Here is a 23,534-nt window from a genome sequence, read left to right on the forward strand (position 1 = left end):
GCTGCAGCAGAGAAGGGATTTTCTGAAAGATGGAGGCAAGGAAAAGAGGGGAGAGACATGAGAAATTTTGTGGGGAGCAAATAATATCTGACAGAAAAATGTCATTTTAGTGGAAGATTTGGTATATTGTTACTTTTCCAGAGAATGAAAGCAGTTCTTTATGTCAAAGAACCAAGGATGATCCACAGGACTCCTGAAGCAAAGTAAAAGACAGACGTAGCAGAGATGACTAGCCTGGACACAAAACCAATTAATTCATGTGCTTCTTTAGGCATGGATCACTTCACAATGTTGACAGTAGAAATAATTCAGCCTTCCTTGGCAAATTCACTTACCAGGATAAACAGGGTAGAATCTCTGTCAATAAAATCCAAGACAGCTCAAACTGCATTTCATTCTACAAGTTGAACAACAAAACAAGAGCCATCCTTGTGATGTCTACCATCCTGTGCCTTACCTAGGTCCAATGTCTTTACCTCTCCTGACATCTCTTTCTAAAGCTCTCAAGAAGGAAGTAAGATAGGGAGGATAAAGTCAATCTGCACCACTGAATGTAATTTCTAGTGTGAAACTGATAATATTTGAGATGGAAATTGCTAAGAGTCAGTAAATATAGACACCAGTATGGCATTTCAAAGGCTTCTTACTGGTAGAAGTCAAATTTTAGAAGTTTTTTTTTTCATTCAGGTAACTGTAGAGTTATGATAGAAAGTGAGCACAGGTTGAGTTCTGTGTTTTCAGGTTGTTGGCTTAGCCTTAAAGTGCCCAAACTGTATATAAAATATTCTCAGCTGTCACTACAATTTGTTATGTGTGTCCCCTTGAAGGACTACATTACAGTGGTAGGCATGAACCAAGTTTCACACCAGGAGAAATTTCATTAAGAGGTGATTTCTGTCATTACTAAGCAACAGAAAAAAACCTGAGCATGCAATGGCCCTGTTCTTTCTGTACCATACTTGATAAATCTCTTTTTAGAGGTTCCAGTAAAGAATTTAGTACTTGAACATTGCCATGCTCTTCTATACACTGTTTTTTTCTGGATAATGGCCTCTGCTTTTACTGTGATTTATTGGCTGGGACTTCAGAATCTTGGAGAAAGAGGAGCAAGTAGCATCTTTTAAGTTTACTGCGCACGAGGAAAATAGAAGAGAGTTACTGTTTTTTGATTGACCTGAATGGCAGGAAAGTGCCTTTGGAAAGTCCTCAACTGCCTTGCCAGTTGAACCAGTTTACAAGATGATCACCAAGGGTATCCAAGTCTGTTGAAAGAGATATGTATGTCTGTTATGAGGGATCTTGAGAGCAATCACAGTTTTGCCATCTCTGAAGAGAGAACAGTACTTATTTCCTTGATTTCTATCTATTGACCCCTCCAGTAGGGGCAAATTACCCTTTATTTCCACACCAAGATGTTGTGCCTTTAGAAGGCCCCTGCTCAGGTCTTGTGAGTCCAGCAGCAGATGCTGAACAGCAGCCCAGTGTTGGAAGAGCAATCAAATCCCTGGCAGACTACAGTGATAGGGAGCCTCACCATGTCCCCAGCACAGGTGAGAGAGCCCAGCCTGACCACGAAGACCTCCTGGAGAAAACCAGCCAGGACAGAAGGGGGAAGTCCAGGGTATGACTCAGAGGTAAACTATTTTTTTAATCACTAAAGGAACCAGTGGTGCTTAACAAATAAATAAAATGAGTTTCAGAACTCCATTCCCCAGTGTCCTAAAGGAACAATCTTATGTTTAAGGAACAATCCTAAAGGAACAATCTTACATTTGTCCTGGATATTTGAACTGAATATTACAGCTGCAATAAAGTGTTTTTATGATTCATTATTCCTGCTGTAGCAAAGGGGTGCCAGTCAGCAAATTTTAGTGAGAATTCTAATGCTAAAAAAAAAAAACAACTTTTAATGTAATTACTGTTTTCTAAAAAAATCTATTTATGTAAAATGTGAAGTTATTTTCCATAGTTCTAATGAACACCCACTCTAATGCAAACTAAGAAACTCAAATTGCTCCAAAGTTAGGAAATCCCCTGGATACTTCTGTGTATTTTAGTATTTCCTGACAAGTTGCAGTGCAGCACATTTAGAGGCTGTTCCAGTGTCTGGTTGATCAGAGAAGAGTAATTTTTGAAGACTGCCATCGCACATTGGTCAAAGTACCACATTACCCTCTTACTTTATATCAGTGTCTTACACATAAATTTGAGTCTGATTATTTTGTAGTGGTTGTAGTACCAAAATGGAAATTCACTCCTTATAACATAAAGTAAAATTCACTTGATGGTTTCAGAATTTTTTGAAAAAAATTGTGGAAAGCAGAAATACCAGCCCAGGACTTATAAGGATGGACATAATTAACAATAAGCAATATGTTTGAAGTTAATTTCAGGGACTTTCATAGAGAAATGCTCATTACAGCTAGAACAAAATTTTGTGATATCTCACGCTACATGCTCATAGATGAGGGGAGGCATTTCTTAGAACATGGTAGCAAAATGTAAATAGACTCCTAGTTCCATTTTGCTATGAAATAGTGCAGTTACTGCACAGTTAAACAGTGCAGTTACTGTACAGTTAACAATACTTTATGCATGTTATTGTCATCAAAAAGTCTCTAAGTACCATAAATTCTGGCAGTGGTTTTGGTTCCCGGTTTCTGTTCAAACTTTGCATTTTAAATGACTTCTTGCTTAATGCAGCCATATAAAAGAACTGTAAGGAACCCAAGAAACCACAAGGAATAAAAAATAAACTACAAAACTACATAATTTTCCTTTTTTTTTCTTCTTTTTTTCCCATACCATGTAATTCTCACTCTTATTTCTCATTTACTGTTTTCTTCATTTACATATGAAAATTATACCACAGACATCAGTCAAAAATGTTCAGCTGTTTTTCTCTGCAAGCCTCTGGAAAAGTGAAGGGGAAGGAAGATTTCAGATAAGCAATTTTATCTGCCCAATAATTTTTTCCAATGCAAAGAAAAGTAGGCAGAGAGAGACATACTCTGGCACATAGAGACACACCTGAAATGAACACAGACAAAACCTGAAACTGAATGACATCAAGTCAGTAATTTGGGTTACAGTCAAGAAAGTGCTCTGAAATGGACAGTAGTTCCAGGAAGCAGATAGAAACTGTCTGGTGGCTTTCTGCTGTTATTTTGCTCAGGAAAGGTCACTGTTAGACTAAAATGCTGATCCTGCTGAAGTTGTCAGGAAAAGTAAAACTGAATTCAGGGACAAACCTTGAAACAGATATAGTGCAGCATAAATTTGTTAAGGAAGTGGTGTTAAGTGCTCTTCCAAACCTAATATGCATTTACAAGTTTTTTTGTGATGCTGAGGTATTAACTTCAAATGTATAAATATTAATATAATAAGTTGATGAGTTTTTAGGTGCTACTTTTAATGAGACTGCATTAAAAAATCCTGATTTTAGCTTTATGATTCAGACCCCGACTACCAGCCCCCAGGCATGTGATGTAAGTTGCTAACCCTTCTAGATACCAGTCCCAAGACATTCCACAGCTAAGTCATTTGGGGAAGTTGTGCTAAAAGAGAGATCAGTCAGGCATTTTGTAAGCAAATTCTACAGTCACTTTCTCCACTGTGTCTGGGATGAACATAAAAAAAGAGAGAGAAGCAGCCTTTGAGACAGATGAGCAGTGGTATATAAAACATCTGCAGCAGACAGAGTTCTCTATTGTGAGAAGATGTAGCGCTGTGGCTTTGGCAGTCCACAAATTTGAACTTCTCTAGCCGACTTTTGCATCTGCTGACCAAAGCAAACTCTGTGAAGCTCTGTGATGGCAAAACAAGTGTGAGAAGCTGTTGAAGAAGGTTGTCCTAAGACTGAAGAATCAGAGAAAGGATGACAGCTGAGGAGCTGTTTTCCATGTATTCCATACAGGGGAGGTGCTCTGTGCCAGAAGACCAGGCCTTAATAGTGGTTGCCTGTAGAGTCCCCTTCTCTCACTCATATGACAACAGAATTTTCTGCCCTTTTTCACTGTGGTCTCAAGTTTTCTTTGCAGTGGTTAGGAGGAGGATAACCTCAGAATTTGACCATACAGGTGTATTTGTACTGACGACCAGTTTGTAAATATTGTTCTATTTGTAGGCCTTACACAGAGGTTATGGGAATTGCAGAATGAACCAGGTTATCTGACAAGTCTGATAAAGAGCAGAGATGATTTCTTGCCCCTGCTGGAAGCTAACACATCTGAAGACACAGTTTTCTCCGAAGCTGGGAAATGAGAAATAGAAATACCATAGTTAAATAATAGACTTGGTAGTAACCATTTTTAAAATATATAAGTAGTTTACCCATGCTGCTACTAGATTTTTTGATTTCTCCAAAAGCCTGTGTAGTCCAGCATTTCATCCAAGACTGTGGATAGTTGGTAAAGTCATCATCCTTCCTCCAAATGTTTTGCTATCATGAGATGATTTGTTGAGCAGGGATTGATGACCAGAAGATTGTGTTTTTTGGTTAATAGTCATGGATTCAAAGATTTGTCTTCATGAATATATACATTTGTTTTTTGAGCACATCACTTGCATTCCAGCTCCCTACTTACAGCTAATTTGTGAATATGTTAGGCAAAAATGTCCTAGGCCCAGATGGGTTATCTGGAGATCTGTCTACCCGTGGTCTCTACCCACCTGGAAAACTGATTATTTATCCCTTCCTTCTATCTGTGATCTTCTAACCAATTATTTATCCATGAGAAGATCTTATTTTTCTTCTACTGTATCTTTAAGAGGCTCAGTTGGAGAATTTAATGCAGAACTTACTGAAATATTTGTGGTTGCATTATATTAATTTCCCTGTGGCCTTTGTATAGCAAGAGTCGCTTTCCCAGTGGTTCCCCTGCTGAAACAGTAAGCATTTTCTCCACAGTAATCATTACTCTAGAGAAGTAATCATCACATTGACTGAGAGGTATCTCAAAGTAGGATTCCAGCCTCTTTTCCATTTTGAATATTGATAGAAAATTACCTTAGGCAGTATTTAGGTACTTAGTAAGTTCAAAGTTCTGAGTGCCTATAGAAATAGAAAGAAGAAAGTTTAATCAGAAGCAAAAAAATGTGAAGTAAAGTGAAAAGAAATGTGCAACTTGAAAAACAACAAATGAGCAGTTTATGGACATTCAGACCTTGTCAAATTAGATGTCCAGACAATGACCAGCCAAATTAGGTTCAACAAGGGGAAGTGATGGAATCTGCACTCTGGTTGTATGAACAGACTGGGGAATGAGATGCTGGAAAGCATTGCCATGGAAAGGAAACTAGGAGTCCTGTTTGATGGCAAGTTGAACATGAACCAGTAGTACCCTGACAGCCAGGAGGGCCAGGTGTGTCTTGGGGTGCATCAGGGACAGCATCACAGCCAGGCATGGGAGGATATTGTCCTGCTCTGCTCTGCTCTGCGCTGCACAGAGGTGACCTCCCCTTGAGTGCTGGGGGTGTTGGGAGCCATAATATAAAAAAGACATGAAACTATTTGAGAGTGTCCTAAAGAGGGCAGCGAAGATGGTGACAAGTGAAGCCTTTTGCAGAGCAGCTGAGGTCGCTTGGTCTGTTCAGCCTGGAGGAGACTGAGGGGAGACCTCATTGCAGTTACAGCTTCCTCATGAGGGGAAGAGGAAGGACAGACACTGATCTCTTCTCTGTGGTGACCAGTGACAGGACCTGAGGCAATGGCCTAAAGCTGAGTCAGGGGATATTCGGTTGGATATTAGACAAAGGTTCTTCATCCGGAGGGTGTTTGGGCACTGGAACAGGCTTACCAGGACAATGGTCACAGCACCAGCCTGAGAGACTTGAAGAAGTATTTGGACAATGCTCTCAGTCACATGGTGTGACTCTTGGGTATGGTCCTGTACAGGGCCAGGAATTGGACTTGATGTTCCTTGAGGGTCCCTTCCAAGTCAGATTATTTTGTGATTTTGTGAAAAATGTCCTACAGCATATTCAAAAATATCTGTACTATTGAATACCCATAAAACAATGAAATGTGTAGTAGCATAATGCCTAATAAGCTTATAGGTAATCTGGAAATAATGTAAAAAACTTGAAATAACCTCTTTAAGGCTGAGTGCCATTGAATAAAACACCTGTTGTTTCACTAAGGGTTAGATTATTTATCATGCTTACAGTTACGTATTTTACTTTGCATTTGTTCTTGCCCAATAGCAGAATAATTCGTTGTTAATTAAACAACTTAGGTTTTTTTCTGTTGCTTATTTTGCCATGCATGTTCTTTCCAACATAAACTGGTGAGGTTTATGCTTAGTTACAAGTAGTTTTCAGGGAGCCATTTGTAGCCTTTTTTTTAAAAGACTAAAAGAGAGACAAGAAATAATGGTAATATCTTTATCGTTTGTATATAAAGAGAAATAGAATAATTAACCAAATAATCAAGTGAAATAATCTGGAAAAGTAATAGCATTACTTTATTTAGCATTAACTATTGCTGGGCCCACTAAAGTTAATATTCCTAATTTTAATATATAGGGGTCAAAAACAATACATAGTGTCTACAAGTCAAATACTAGCTGTTTCTTTTTAAAACAGTTTTTGCTTTTGTTTTTACTTCATTTTTTTATCTTCAAACGTGCACTAAGCACTTTTAGGTAGCAGAACATACAAGACAACAGAAAAATTTTCTAGCAATCAGAATTTCTGCTGTTTAATGGCATTTAGCATAGGATTCATCTGTGAACTTTAGTTATCTAGAAGCTTGTATCCAGTCTGTGCCTTTCATCTCCACTTCCCCTGTAGACAGTGAAGAGAAACTGTAGTTTCCAAAAGGGCATGCTGTACATCGTTCTTCAGCACCTGTCAGGAGCATGATGTGCCTGGTGTCCAGTGTGTACTTATGTCTCCTCTCCCTTAACTGATTATTCAAGTTCAGACAAAATAAATCCCTTCACCACTGTAAGCTTATTGTAGAAGAAGCTACCTCTTTCACCTAGTGAGTGAGACCATTTTAAAGAAGACAATCCTGTGAAAAATCCTGTGCAGTAACTACTCCTTCCCCAGCAAGCAACATATAATCCCCAGCTTTTTATTTCCAATTAAAAAAGAAGTCTATACTTCTGTTACTTTCTACATCTACATCTTATATCTACCAGTATCATTCATTAATGATTATATGGGAACTTTTTCTCTACTTTTTTTAAAAATTATTGATCTAGAGGTTACAAAGGAGTTCCTTGGGATAATATGTTTTCTTCTAAAATATTGCCTCCAAAATCAACAGGGGAGATGTTGGATGATCCTGTTTCCCAGTATTTCACAAAAAGAAGATACAATCCCAAACCTAAAATAAGCCAAGTCAGTGAACAATTTCTTTGTAACTGTTTTTAGGTTTGCTAATAAAAGGGAGCCTAAATTTTGTGTAGGTCATCCACATAAACGCACAAAAATATTTTCGAGTAAAAAAATCCCAAGTACACATTAAAGGCCACCACCACATGCCAGTAACTGCCTCATAATATTTCATGTTTCATATTTTTTCCCTGGCCCTCCCTGTAAATTGATACAGAAGACATGCATGCAGAATGTCAAAACAGAGTACAAGGATATTGATGAAAAATTGGTTGATAGGAATGATCTACCTTAACAAATCTCACATTAAGTTGGTTTACATGTGATTATTAACTGTAACAATTATTATTTTTAATAATAATTGCAATTGATTCTGATTGCTGCCTGAAGAAACTATTAAATCAGATTAATTAGCTGATGTTGCATACAAGAAGCATGTAATTATGATTTTGGGTTGTCGGAGGCTTCTGGGACAGATTCCAAACAAGATCTTTTACCTCTCCACAGAGATCTGGTGGTTTGTAAATTTCAGGTTTTGTGAATATTGGAGTTGTCTGAACAGTCCTTTTATGAAGTCTGTGGACAGTTAATTATCTCAGCAGACTAAATTCAGCAGCATTCTGTAACTAGAGAAATTAAGATACTCAGTTAATAACTGTATCAAAAATATTTTCTGCATGCTTCTCCTCTGAGAGAGTTAAATATAAAAAGCAGAACAGAGGAAACATGTAAAGGGAATGATTGTCATGATTTCCTACATCTGATGTTTGCATTAAGACATGACATCTATGAAAACACCATGGTAATTGTACCCATGCACTAACTCAAAGGGGTTTTTGCTGTCTGTCCAAAACAATCACTTCTGCACTGGTGTCTTTTATTTACTCTGTATTTCACCTATTCAAATCTATCTCAGAGTGAAGCATTTTAGATGAGTCCAGTAAAAGGTCACAGAATTCTTAAAAGGGGTCAAATAAGAGCTAAGTCGAGACAAAGAAAAAATAATTGGTCAAAGTACGATAGAAAAATAAGACTATATCTGCCTTCCAGACTATGAGCCAGAAGGTTTGCTCAGGCAAACTCAATGGATAGGTGAGTTGCTGGGCAGAGTCAGGCATATGGGGGAGAGACAGGTACCTCAGCAGGGTGGAAGAAAAGCATAGATAGATAGATAGATAGATAGACAGACAGATAGATAGATAGATAGATAGATAGATAGATAGATAGATAGATAGATAGATAGATAGATAGATAGATAGATAGATAGATAATGCTAGGATGGTTTCTTGAATGACACTCTTTCAAGGGAATATAGTTGTGGATGGTGAGAGTTGCTTGCATCAGACCAAGATCTGATGTTAAATTGTCCTGTGTTCTCAAGGACTCAATGAAATAAGTGTTGCTAGAAGGGAAGTAGTTAAATTTTAAAGAAAATTTGCTTATACTGTCCCATTAAATTTACTCAAGTCCTAATATTAGCAGAGGTTAAAAGATAAGATTCTGATGAACCTGCTGAGCTGGTTCATTTAGCATATACGCCAAACTAAATATTTGCTGCAGTCTTTTACCAAATTCAAATGAGCACTGTATTATTCCAAGAGCAAAACTTTGACTTGTCACCACCTGTCTTTTGGGACCTCATAAATATTCTATCAGAATGTTCTGTCTGGTGAAAAAAAAAGAAGTGATTGATACATTTTGTATTTAAAAGTGTAAGTTAAAGCTCTCAAACCTGTCATATCCCTTTGTACATGTATGTATATTGTCCCTGCGTTGTTTCAACTTTTGCCCTTTTTGATTAAGCCCAAGCAGTCCCTCTCTCATTTTCTGAAACAAGAATTGTAGCTGGATTATATTATTTAATCTTAAGGCATTTTCTGGTGCCAGAGTGTATGCTGAATCTCCTTTGCATGTGGATATCTCCAGCTTTTTACCTGTAAACTAGAACTCGGAATCTATTATGTCCACTTTGTAAGAGTATCCCAGGCTGATGATAAGAATAGCCAAAAAGACGAGAGATGACACATTTCTATCTTATTTCTATTTTCCCCCAAGCCTCTCTGAACAAATATATTAGAGCTGTCAGTCTTTATGTGCTGCAAGTTCAGCAGATGATTGCTTTCATCTTGGGATATGCCAAGCACACAGGGCCATTCACCTCTGTGTTCTTTTCTTGTGGACCATTTTAATAAATAACTAGAATTTTGGAGCATGCAGTGTATAGTTCAGCTGCCTCCACCAGCTGTCTTATGAATAATGTACATACCTTTGATTTACTTTCTTTCTGCTGTGTTGGTGCAGTAAATTTTGAAGGCAGTGCTGATGTAGACTTAGTCCAACTTAACCATGTTCATACTTCCAAACCTCACTACACAAGCACTGCACACTATATTTCACTTCTTAGCATGATTTTGACACTGCCTCTTGCATTCTTGTTACTTGGGAAAAGGGAAAAACTGGTAAAAATCTGATCTTGGGTGAAAAGAATGGAAACGTTTATTTTGAAACTATGCCATGCTTTCATATTTCAAATGTTTTCTGTTCTTTATTATAATGGTCTGTTGCATGTTTGGTGAGTAATATGATTTGAATATTGCCATGTCAAAAGTGTGTGATTGTTAACTTTAGTCACTAGATGGCCTTTGAGTGTGCAAAAGCTCCCTGAGTGCTATTGGAAAACTATACTTTTAGGTAGATCATTAACTTTGAAGGTTTTCACTTTGAGCCATTCCTAAACCTGTCTTTAGTAGCTTGAGCTGATATTAAGTGCTCATTTGTAAACTTTTGAAAAAGGAAAATGGCAAAATAGCAGCTTAATGATAAGAATTAAAATAATAAAACAAAAGAGAAACTAGACTTTTTTTTTAATTTAAACATAATTTCTTTTTGCATCAGCCTTTCCTGTCTGTCCTTAAAATGGTCTTCCCCAGTTCACATTTGTAAGGAAAGTACAGGAAGGATACTTCACTGGGTAAAGCAGAGAGTCAAAAGCTGTAGAAATATTGCTCTCCCTGTTCTGAAGGAAAGACTTGATGCTGGGTGTTACTCACATCAGAGCATGTGCTAAACACACCTGGCTGTTGGGAGCTGCCTTCTGAGTAGCTGTAATTTTTGAGCTACTTAGATCTGTTCATTTATGTTTCTTACATCTGTTTCAGAGTGAATGTATATGCTTTTGCAGTGCATCACATGCTGTTGCCTATGTGGAGAACAGCACATCATTCTTCATACAGCAGCAGATTCACAGGTAAATTGAGGTGCTAATCATTGTAAGATTGTAAGGTAACATTTGATCCATATTATTGCAAACAAGACTATTAATCCCAAGTTTTTATGACATAATGAACCATTCTGATTATTTTAGATCACCTTCTGCACAAGTCATCAGGTTTCTCAGAGCCTACATCTAACTTTTCTGCTTGAATTAGGACAAAAATAGTTTTGAATGGTTATTGAGAAATGGCTGTGCTTTCAAAATACAGTACATACAGAATACAACATAGTGCTGAACAGAGATGTCTGGGTTGTGATGAAGTTACAGAGTCGTTAACCCTTAATTCTATTAGGTTGTACTGCTGTTATGGTGGAACTTTGAAGAAGAGAAGCAGATGTGTGCACTCTGCTGCAGGCAGATATCCTATCTGGGATTATTTGCATCGCATGGTGGATTTGTAAGTCTGAGCAAGTGACTCTGTATTGCCTTCTCTGGAATCCTGCATCTCATTTTTCTGTTTTCATTGATTTCTGGCCACAGGGGGCCCAAGATCTCTGAGATTTAAAGGATTCTGACATCTCAAAACTCAAAAAAACTCAGTTGTAATAAACTCAATTCCGTCTGGATAATTTTATTAAGATTTTCACACTTGTTATCCATCCATGACTGTCAGACATCAAGCAGATTTTGAGCAGAAGAAAGAAGGAAGTCAGAAGGCATAAACTTTGCCTATAATTTGTTTTTCTCACTTGTGTGTTTGCCAGTAGTTTTGGAAAGTTGTGTAAAGGCCATTGAATTCAACCAAAATCCTTGAAAAGTCAGATATATACTTTGGATAGAGAAGCCTAAATATGATTTGTAAGTATAAATTGTAAAGCTCTCTTAGTAAATAGTCACTTTCACTCTCACGGAGCAGCAGCAGCACTTCCTGCTTGCAGCACTTGGGCAAGAGCGTCAGTGCCCAGGTATTACTCCAGAGTGAGACACTGCTCTTCCCCAAACCATGCAAGAAAGTTGTTGCCATTCAAATTATTAGCAAAGCTGAAGGTAACTAAGAGTCATCTGTCATGTAGCTGCAGAGACAAACAGGAAGAGTGGTGAACCTGGGCATGTTTTTTATGTTAGCCTTGCACCCACCCTCTCTTCCTTTTGGCAGAACAGGAAACCATCTTCTGTTTTTCTTCTTTTTTTTAAGGAATTAGAAAAAGATAAAAGTCTTGACCTGAGCTGTAGTTGAGCCTAAAAGCCCCTAATATAAGATCAGTGTTGTGAAGAGCTGCTGTGCATATATCCAGCACTCTAGATTATATTGTGAAGTCCTTACCATGCAAATTGGAGGTCTTACAGATGTAAATCCAGGTGCAATGTGATAAGGTCATTCACCAAATTCCCATTGGGAATCAGTAGCACAGTTAGGAATGAAGCTTCACATATCCTGAGCCCAAGAATGTGCTATTTTTTTAACTGAACTCTCATATTTAGGCTTTTAAAATATTTCTTTGCTCAAACTTGGTTTTATATAATATTAATTAGGACAAAGTGATGGTCATACTTCTTGAAAATTAGAGTGATAAAAATGAAAATTTAGGAATCATATTCATGTTATCCAGCTTTTCTCAGTGTTTCAGATATGGAATAACTGTGGGAGCTTTCAGCACATGTAAAAAGCCCTGTCATAAATGTTGTGATTCAGCTAGAAGCGCTAAATTTATGAATATGAACTTATTAATAACTGTGTGGGCTGATTGGTGGCAGTCTAGAATAATCAGTGAAAATTGCCCAAAGAGAGCTATGGACATGCTCTTTGGGTCAGACTCTTCATCTTTGCACGTGACCAAAAATCCTGGATTGTAATTCAGTTCTTCTCATTCTCTTCCAGGCTTTCATTAAAAGCTGTCTTTGGGGAAAGTCATGAATGGCATAGTCTCTTGAGGTCTGTTCCAGCCCTGGAATGTAGCATCATTCTTAATAGCCATGGTTTGTATATGTAGTCCTGAATTTGCTTTAGAATGAACTTGTTGCTCTTTTTCATTCCCAGATGTGCTGCAATGTATGCCTAAAAGCTGGAATCTTGAATCTTCTACCATTTCTTTGTCAAGGATAACATAGAAATAAGTTGGGTTTTTTTTTAAAGGGACAGTAAAAAATTAGGAAGCTGTTGTGGAAGAGCATTCTGAAAATCTCTCTCTGATGCAGTCCTCTTTCACCAAGAGACCTCATAAAATTTTTTATAAAACTTATAATCCCATTGTACAGCTCAGTGCTTGAGTAGGCTACATTGTCAGAACACATGTGGTATAGGCTTGAAACTTATCTTTTTATCCCAACAATGAACAAGGTTCCAAGTTGAATGCATTGATACTTTTTTGTATTTTCAATTTATGTTGCTTGTGTGATTTTTTAGGTATACTGGATAACAGTTGCCCAGTGGCTCAAATGACTTTTTTGGTATTTTGAAATGCACTGGGTTTTTTGTGCATGCTTTCTTTCTCTTCATTTTTTTCCTACCTTCTCTACTTGTCTGCCAACTGTAAACTCTCTTGTATTTGCATTCTTGTTTTTTTCAAACCCATGAAGTGTAAATTCCATTGGAATCGGTGAATTAAAGGTATCTGCTTAATAAGATTTCCTGAACAGGGATAGGATTGAAAATCTGTTCACATATTTTGCAGAGCTGAGACCTCTAGGATTTATTTTACAAGACTTTAAACTCTGAATTAATTGTGTCTGTTTTCCTTGGTTATTTTTGCTTTGTTTCTTAGTAGTTCGATTGTTAATAATTCCCTTATAATATTAATTTATTTGTGGAAGATGAATACAGCATTTGGCTTTATATGTCACATAACTACCCATATATTAGCTAGGTAAGCAGCTGAGTGCTAAATGGCTATGTTTTGTGCAGCTAGCCAGGCTTTCAAAAATAGTTCAGCAACCACACATGAAAACCAGAATTCTGAAAGAGCTCACATTCTGGGTGCACGTTGATCGCTAAGCTCCTGTGAAAATCTGGCCACAAACACCACAATCTGATCTCCTGTGTCTAACTGCTGCTCCAACCCACATATGCACCAAGGAAGAGGAGGACAGCCCAAATACTGGAAAAACATTGTGTTTTCAGAGGAAATTTTGCAGCAGAGCTACAGTGACTTCCAGGAAGGCTCAGACTGATAAATTCTCTAAGCACTTTTGAGAGGTGCCATGTTATTGAAAAGTGAAAATAACTAATGACCCAAATCATTGTTTCTTTTTATAAACAACTACTTTGAAATACTGTCTTTCTTATTTAGAAGTGCATTTTGAACTCAACAATTTTGAAAACTGTAGATAAACTGCTTTTATTGGATCATGTGGGTTTCCAACATAATCATCTGCTCTTCTTTTTTTCTTAAAAATATTTATATGCATGTTTTATTTCGTATAATTCTACTTCACCCCTGGCCACCAGCATTTTTCCTCTGTCGACTTCTTCCCCAATCAGCTACTGAAACAAGGTTATGCTCTATGTGGTATTTTAGATTCTGCAGGTGTTTTAAGGGTCAATGGAAAAAAGCCTCCCACACTTTGGTGATGGGGATTTCCTCTGTAGCATTCAGGGGCTGGGCTCTGCTCTGACGGGCACAGATAACTCTTCTCCCTGGTATTGTTAGAGCTCCCTTACACCTTCAGTGAGCTGGCAGAACTTAATGTAGTAGTAGTGTAGCACATTTAGTGCATTCCAGCATGCACAGCAACAGTTTATATCAATCCAGGTTTATTTCCTATATCTGACTTGTGCTTTTCTCTTTGGTATGTCTTTGGTGTTACAACAACTTCCTGATTCACTGCCGTGCCTACTGGAATCTGCCTCTTGGCATTTGACAAAAGCAGTTCGGACAGTGATTATGTTTTCTTGTTCCACAGTAAAAGTCTCTGCCTCTTCAATTAAGTGAAAAATCGGGCAGTCATCATCTTTTCAAAACTTTCTACTCATTCCTTAGCTCTCCTAATGCACGGTAGAGGGCAGTGCTTACACAATGCATTCTCACCAAGGGTTAGTTACATAGCAGCGCTTTTGAAACATCAGCTAATGCATTGCCAGAACGCTGGTAAAATAGGTTACAATGCTGATTTTTGACAGGTCCAGATTGACAAGGCTGAAGTGACCTGTCAAGTGCCAGAGGCATTGTGTGTGTGAGGAAGACAACAGGATCTGATCAAAAGCACTAGGTTGAAATGGGAAGCATGCAGTTGCTAGGAAGACAAAGTCCTAAGTGTTTCAAGTCCTGCAGTTCTTGCACGAAGATATTCTCTGAAACTACCCTTTATTCATGGTTTCTCAAGAACATTGAGCAAAATGCTACTATCACATCAGTACATCTGTAGTGACTTCCATATTTTTTCAGTGTAGTAATTTTCAAACTGTCTATGTGCATGCATCCCTTGGAAATTCAAGTTATCAGAAACTTCACAGGCCATAATTAGTTGGGAACAGGACCCTCTGCTGTCTTGCACCTTACACAGTCATTTCCAAGGGCTGCTGTACAGCTTTCTCACAAAGTATTCCTTCTTCAGAAACTGACACCTTGTCTACCATACATGCCTGTTTAGTGGTTCTCCAGTTTGACTCATTCAGGGGGTTGTGGAGGCAAGTGTGTGTTGAAATATCCTACTTTGGCATTTTCCAAATGAGATTTTATTGCTACCTTGAAATGCTTCATTGTTTCTGAAGAATATTGCCCCATGCTACAAAAGGGGACTGAAAATCTTGAAAGCAGGATAAAATTGTTTGAAATTGTAGAAACAAAGTTTTCGCATTCAACATGATTCAAAATATTTGGAGGAGTTGCCATTTGATGTTTTTATCTTTTAAGGAACCCCAATCCCATTTTTAAGTACCCATTCCCTATTGTGCTTTGATGGCTGAGGGAGATGGGTGTGAAATGAAACCCAGAATGCTGTCAGTCCTATTCTCTGCTCTGCATTACAGCACTTTGTTTTGTCTTCACAAGTAATCTTGGCTATGTTCTTTCACAACACAAAGGAGTGTATGAATTTCCTGACACAGGACCATGCCCGAGACATTTCTACCACAGGTTGTTCTGTTTGGCAAATAATATCACCGAGGCAAAAAGGATGTAGAAGGGCACAAATGTGTTACATTTGGAAGAGAATTTGAGGTGGAAACCAGTTGTTGCACAGTTTTATATACTGTGAGTGAGATTTGAGAGGCCTATTCCATAGTAGCAAAAACCAAAAGAGCTATAATGACTTCATATGGTGATTTAGTTCTATTGCATTTATACAGGGGTGTTTATAAGATAGAGTAAGATGCTAGGAACTCTTTGCTTGTAAGTGTTAAGGTAAGAATCTACAAGGTATATCTCACTAGATAGAATTTTTTCACAAAGAGCTTGGATACCTCCATTGCTCAAGCTGAAGTGCTGGATCCAAGGTTTTCAGGAATTACAGATTATTTGGGGAAATCTAGATTTTGCTCCTATACAAATAGGTGATGTGGAATTTACATGGCAAACCTGGGCATCCAATACCCTGGAGGCACTCTAGGCCATCATGTCCAGCTGCTGCTTCTGAACTATATGTATCCCCTGTGAGTGCTGTGTTATAGGGAATTATCTCAGAGACCCTAAGGGGTCTCAAAAAGCTCTAAATATTAGTATGGAGGGCCTACTAAAGTCCACATTGATCTTCCTGATCATTGCCAGGAAACAAAAATCTACAAAGACATCCCAAGATGGTAAAGCTCCGCCTCAAATCCACTGTCCAGTTCTGGGCCCCTCACCAAAAGAGGACACTGAGGTGCTGCAGCATGTCCTGAGAAGGGCAATGAAGTTGGTGAAGGGTCTGGAGCACCAAGTCTTATGAGGAGCAGCTGAGGGAGCTGGGGTTGTTTAACCTGGAGAAAAGGAGGCTCAGGGGGAACCTTATCCCTCTTTACAGCTACCCAAAAGCCAGGTGGGGTCAGTATCTTCTCCCAGGTAACCAGCAATAGGACAAGAAAATATGCCTGCCCAGGGAAGGCGTCGCCGTCCCTGAAGACATTTGAAAGACATGTAGATGTGGCACTTGGGGACATGGTTTAGGGTGGACTTGCCAGTCCTGAGTTAACAGCGAACTTGATGTTCTTGAAGGTCCTTTCCAACCTTAGTGATTCTATGATTCTATGGACATAAAAAGCAGAAGCACACTGATGCAGAGGCAGTCAGAATCATACAATTCACTTGAAAAATCGTAGTGCCTGCACAGATTCAACTGTCAGCACTATATATTTGTAACTGTTGACTAAGAGCTGCTAGGATGATAACAAGGAAGTGTATGAACAAGAAAGATGTCATGGTTACAGAAAGAAAGCTTGATGACGGCAGCACAACCACAGAGGGGTTTTGTGTGTTGCCCAGTGGTAGGCTGGCACTTAGTTGTTTTCCTCAGCAGCAGCAATGGGTTAGCAGCTCATCAGAGAAAGTGCACAAGAGCTAGACGGCATGATCCAAAAAAACAAAAACACAAAAGGGTACTTTTTAAACCTCAGTTTCTTCTGCTTTATCACCTACATAACCACAGCACAGTTTTGCATCTTCTCTGCAGGTTCCCAGGAGAGCAGCTGCTCTGCTGTACTGTAACCTTGCTTACTTTCCTGGTACCTTTAGCTTCTCTCTGTTCAGCTCCCTTCTTTTACAGATGCACATGCATCCCACATATTATGAATGCACCAACTTCTGTCAACTGTTTCTAACAGACAGTCTAGAACAAGTCTTCACCTTGGGTCATTTCTCAGATTGACTTTTGGGTCACGTTTGCCCACTTATGGTGCTTTTATCTTTCCTTCTACTTTTGCAAGTTTCAAAGGTGAGAAGATTTTATCAGATTCCTCACAGTTTAGTTATAATTATATTATTATAATTATAATTATATAACTGCATAATAATACAGTTAATATATTAATATAGAAATATTAGTATATAAAATATAAATAGTATTTTATATACTATTAAAATATATAATTAATATTATAATGTGTAAAATTATGATAATATAACAGTATAATTATTATGTGATTTAACTTCAAATAGGCTTATAAAATACTGGAAGGTACTATAGGACTTCTTGTTGTCATCTTGTTCTCTTTGTGACCCCCATACACTTCACTGGAATCACTGGAATTCACTTCACACAAATCACTGGAATTTCATTCCATGTGGCAGACATATCTTGCTACATAGCCCATTACCAGGGTAATAAAACTGGGGTGACAGTTTGACTGATTCCTTCAGAGTGGTATCAGATATCTTTTCAGTTTTGGATGAATTTACATGCTTACAGTGACAACAACCCAATATCCATTGTCTCCCTTGATAGGATCCTGATATACAGGAAGAATTTTCTACAGTCACCTAATGTGCACTTAACCTAACAGTTGTCTACTTTGACAGGAAAAAGCAAATTTTAATGCAACTCCTTTTGGCCAAGTCTGAAAACATGTTCTACTACTGTAAGAGGTTTTCAAGCCACTTGTTGCCCCTGCACAGCTACTGTCAAGACAGAGAGCAAATTTTTTCCCTGCCCAGCCAACTACTTAGTGATTCTCTATAGGCAACAGCTTTCCAAGTGCTACAAAACCTCTGTACTGATTCTACAAAGCCATCCTCTCTGGAGAGTCATAGACGTGGCGTGGAGCATGGAGCGTGGCACAGGGACTGTAGCAGTGAATGAAGGTATGGGTTAGCGCAGGGTTACTCGAAAGTGAGACAAAGAATTAGGTGGTCCTTCTGCTAACAATGGGTGCAAGGACCACAACAGATACCACCAATGCTCCCATGCCAAATACAGAGTCCTGTGTTATAACTCTGGTAGGTAGATACAGTTTTTTGTCATTACCTCTGCTATTCTTGTGAGGAATTTCAGAGCAAAGTTTCCCACTACAAAAGTCAGAGATACACAAAGTATGATAAACTGTATCTTCATATGTGTCCATTTTTGCATCCCCTGCTGAACTTAGTTGTAGAGAAGGAGTTCATCAGCTGCATGATACTAGTAATGCATGCATGACACTAGTAACTCTATGCACTTAATAATTAAAGAAATTGTTTGCTTTTACACAGAGTTCCGGGAAAATGAAGTATACTTGAGAAATTGTTTGAAAGGAAGCGCTGCTATCTGTCATATGATGTGAAGACCCACAAATGACTAACAGAGGTGAGGTGTATAATCCCAAATATTTAGTTGATTCAGCAGATGAAACAGCTTGTTGTAAGCCTTTACTTCCATGTGTATGGACAGTCTGGATGTATATGCATACTTCATGTGTGTCCTATGTTTAATTGTATAATCCAACAGTGTCCTACTTTGAGATGTCAATACAGAACAATATCAGTGATACTCTCTGAAAAACTTTGAGTTGCAAAAAAAGGTACTATATTGAGGTTTTATATTGTTTTATTTCTAATACTCATGGATTATCTAAATTCATATTATCTATTTTTTCTTTAATTTTGTCCATCTCTGCTTCATCTTGCAACAACTGTTATCAAAATTTTCTTTGTACTGCTTCAGATAAGTAGAGTTTTTTACTCCACATCTTTAAGGGTCTCTGCTTTTCATTTTCACATTAAAACAGCATCAGAATTAACAAAAGGCTTTCATTTTCCAAGATGTGGTGCATACTGTCTCAGTTCAGTGGTTCACTCGCAGTAGAATTTAAGTTGGTGTCTAAGCAATGTTGTTACTACTACATCTTAATAAATTCTAAAGGGAAATTTAGAGAACCTTAGAATAATTTGGGAAATCATTTATGTTTTAGCCCATGAGAAATCACACCTGTTGGCTTAAAATCTGTTATGTAAATTTCATATTTGAAGCTGGAAACTAAATATGAGCTAAATCTGTATCACATTTTTAAAGAATATGTCCTTGCTTTTTGTGGTCTATGCAAACTCTGTGATTTCATTTCTTCTTTGTGATTAAATGTTGCTTCTAATCATGAATATTATACAGAGACTTAACCTAAGCAGATTGAAGAAAAAAGAACTCTCTAAAGAGCTCAGCTTTAACATGTCTAACCAGAGATTTTGGCCCAGATCATCAGCAAGATCATCATAAAGTTGTTTCCCTGGCTTTAAAGAATCTATGGCAGTTTATACATTCTAAGAACTTCTCATTTTATTATTAAGAGATTTTACCCCATCCATCTTTGATAAAACCTATCCATTCTAGAACTTATCTATAAGTCATAAGTCAAGCCTATAATCATTTAATTTACCATTTCTCTGTCCCATCCCCCTTTTAACTGTTTCCTTTAGCACTCCAAATATTCCTGGATATTCTGGCAAGGTTCATTGGTCAGCAACTCACCCAGCAAATTCTAATCTTCCATCAACAGCTCCATCAGTAATTGCAGGAATGCATGGGTAGGTATGAGGTATATTTTTCAGCTTGTTCAGGAAAATTACTGGGAAAATCATAATTTCATTTATTTAGCTAAAGAACAATTAAATGTTACACATTATATTCTATTGACTTAAAAAATACAGAACAGTTAAAGTTGAATCCCACTACATTATTGTCATGCTCATCTGAAGTCCTTTTGAGGTTTTAGAATTTTTCTGGAACATTGTATATTATGTGTTGAGAAGATGACTTTTTTTTTTTAAATAAATGTCTTTGTTTTTTTTTTAAATAAATGTCTTTGTTTTGTTCAAACAGGCCCATGAATGTAAAAGTTATCAATTCCCAGAAGAAAACTGTATGGAGTTTCTCAATTGATCCAGGCAGACTTAAGAAACAGGTATTTGCTATGAAAAAATGGTTGTTAAAAATGGGTGCGTTCACTTAAAAGGCAGTGAGAAGCAAAGTCATACCTTGCTACCACACTGACCTAGCCTGGGACCCTGTGATTGTGAAATTATCATGGCTCCCCATCACTACCGTGGCTGCCCCACTAAGCAAATTAATAATCTTTATTCTCACTTGCTCTTCCATAAAAGGCTGGTTAAACCTGTGGGCCAATATAAGTATTTAGATGTCTAATTTGTCGATTTCAAAAGATCTGGACACTTCAAAAGCACTGAAAAATCCTTTTCCTTTTGCTAGCATGAAAAGCTTCATATGCTGGCAAAGAACTAACTTAGCCTTTCTCCCTAATAGCTTAGTAACTATTTTTTTCTCCTCTCCTTTGTGATTTTGTGCTTTAGATTCTGCTTTCTTGATATCTGTAGTAATCTAGGATATGGGCTCACTTTTCCAAGTTTCCATGTTTTCTTGAGACATTTATCTTCTAATTAAACTTTTAATTGGCCTTAGGATTCTGTTCACAGCACATCACACTTTTTCAGCACTGTCAGTGAAAAGTATCCAGAAAAAGCTCAAGGAGATTTACGGAGCTGTGTGGCTTTTAAAGACTTCACCTTGTCAAGAGTTTCACCATTTCAATTAATGACCTAACTTACTTTTCTGCTGCCCTCCATCCAGTCACCTCTGCTCTTTTTCTCTTGTGGTTATACTTGGAAAATAGGCAGTCATCTGTAGTTATGGGCTGCTGTTGACAGGGAATGGAAAGATGCAACAAAGTCCTGAGTCCCCATAATATGATAAAGCTGAACTCAAAGCAGTCTCATTCCACTCTAAATTGCTTGTAAATGTCACAAACAAACAAAAAAGGCAAATGCATCTTAGCAAAGATCATTGAAAGGCTTTATTTGGGTACCAGAATTCAAGAGTGAAAATGACAGGCACCACTGTGATCTGAAGAAAACACATCACTCACTTCCTTTTACTTTACACAGATATTACTGTGGGTGTAGTTCACAGTGGAGGAATTTTCTTAACTTTTAACGTATAGCAAGAACAGGGTTCTCATTCTGTGCTAATGGATACTTTCCAGAATCAGAACATAATCTCCTGACCTTTTTGAAGTAGGTTGTGTAGGAATAAACTAGAGAGCATAATCACATCTAGAGGCTGCAGAGCAGGTTTTGCCACCCTTAGCCTGAGCAAATGTACCTATACGGTACATTTCCCTGAGGAGATATTATCCCTGATAGCAAATTGTAATAGGTGTATGGTCCTACTTGTGGACTAGGACCATAGTCCTTAGTGTTCACTGAACAAAGATGGAACATTCTAGTCCTTCATAAAACTTCTGTATAGAGCTATGGTGGATGCTGAGAATCTCCCCTCAACATTAGTTACTGATGCCCATAAGAGAGACATGCTTAACATTTGATTCCTTCCCTTTATAAAATAAATTATAAGAATTCCTGCTGATTTCAGGGATCACAGGTCAAGGTAGACCATAGTGCAGAGGTGAAGAGAGATTATTCCCATAATTTGGGGTCAGACAATTTTCTCCCATGTACTTTTGATCTAGGATGTGATCCTTACCATTTTTAAAAAGGTGGCCCCTTTCTTTGTCTCTTTGCTCATTCTCAAGCAATGATTGTAATATTTTTTCAAGAAGTATCAAGTGATTGCATGTGGTGGATGTTTTATAACTGCTGTCTACAATATATGGTCCTTTTCCTGAAGACAACTATAGGTATCAAATGGAGTCTCTTGTGTACTGCTAACCTGGTCTAATAAGTATTCCTGTCAAAAGTATCAGCAATATCAGACAGACAGGCAGCATGCAACCATTTCTGCATGGAGTTTCTATTGCACAGTGCTCCTACAGGATGTACAGCAAAATCCTGTACACCAGTGTCAAGTGTTCTGAAGTCAACAGGACTGTATAGGATATGAAACAGTAGAAATATGGTTTTCTCATCTTTGAATATGAATAGTGGTTTTATATGTCAAGTTTTATTGATGTATTTTTAATCTATTTTTATTTTCAGGTAATCCCAAGGTGAAGACAGAAAATAATGTTTTAAAGTCCCCTTACTGCAATTAAATTCTGGCAGATTTGTTTAGCTTTTGCATAGGAAGGAATGCTCTATGTGTTGTTTTTTTCTTGTGTCCATTGCTACCTGGAAAATACAAATCCAATTGCATCTCAGGTTGCTTGGAAACCCATTGCTTTCACAATGATTAATCTAAGATTGTGTTGGATTTTGTTTGATTATTGAGATAATATCTTTGTTGATTATTGAGAGGATTGAGAAGCAGCATTAAGCAAGTTGCTTTGAAGATTTCAAGTTATCTCTAGGTCAAAACCATGTTTTTTATGTGGAGAGTGAGTGAACATAAATGTCGATCAGTTCTGTGTCAGCCATGAGAACTGGGCATCTAATGCAGAAGTGACAGTGCTAGCAAAGTATTTTTAGAAGGCTTGAAAGCCAAATCTCCAGCATGACCTTCAGGCACCACAGGGCCTTATGTGCTTGAGGGCATTTGTCATGGCCATGGCAGGTCTGCACATGTACTGTGCACATTAGTTGTAAAACAACTGTGTGTGTGAGTGTCTGTGTCTCTGTATGAGTCTTGTCTGTGTGTCTGTGTTCAAGAAAGGCTGGAGAAGATCTTCAGGAAGATTTACCACCACTGATCTTTAGGGGGCTGATTCTAACACTATGGAATATTGCAAATTATTAATATTCTCTGTGGCCAATGGGCATAAGTGTTTGTGAAGAAAGCAGTGAGAGAAAAAAAGCTAATGTTTAGGAATATGAGAGCATGTTTTAAAATTCCATTTTTCCCTCTCTTTATGTGACTGCAGATACATTGCAAAACATGGAAGTTGACTCAGTAGAAGCACCTAGGACTTTTTTCTCAATTCCAGTTGGTCCTCAGATTTCTTTCAAAGCAGAATAAAAAACTATTATGATTTAGAGAATGCCAGTCCTTTTTACCTAGATAACTGAGAGCCTCAGTGTCTGACAGTGAGGAGGAAGGAAATGTATGAAGATATGCAGACACTTTAAATACAGAACAAAAATAAAATAATACAGAAGTGGGTGTCTGTGGTAGTCTTTATTGCATTATTCTCATATTTATGACTTACTAACATTGACAGTTAAAACCATACTAAGAACAAGAAGAGACATAATTC

General features: G+C 37.7%; 1 protein-coding gene across 1 annotated transcript; it reads left to right on the top strand.

Annotated features, from left to right (window-relative positions):
* The first annotated feature begins 624 nt into the window (after positions 1 to 624).
* On the top strand, positions 625 to 23,226 carry SPATA48 (spermatogenesis associated 48). Its single transcript, XM_030964178.1, is given in 10 exon segments — positions 625 to 687; positions 1,186 to 1,240; positions 1,243 to 1,335; positions 1,338 to 1,550; positions 7,211 to 7,351; positions 7,799 to 7,862; positions 9,053 to 9,093; positions 9,625 to 9,727; positions 19,849 to 19,956; positions 23,202 to 23,226. Coding segments are annotated over 10 exon segments (906 nt in total).
* The last annotated feature ends 308 nt before the right edge of the window (positions 23,227 to 23,534 follow it).

Source organism: Camarhynchus parvulus, chromosome 2, assembly GCF_901933205.1.
Source record: "Camarhynchus parvulus chromosome 2, STF_HiC, whole genome shotgun sequence".
In the NCBI taxonomy this organism is placed as follows: domain Eukaryota; kingdom Metazoa; phylum Chordata; class Aves; order Passeriformes; family Thraupidae; genus Camarhynchus; species Camarhynchus parvulus.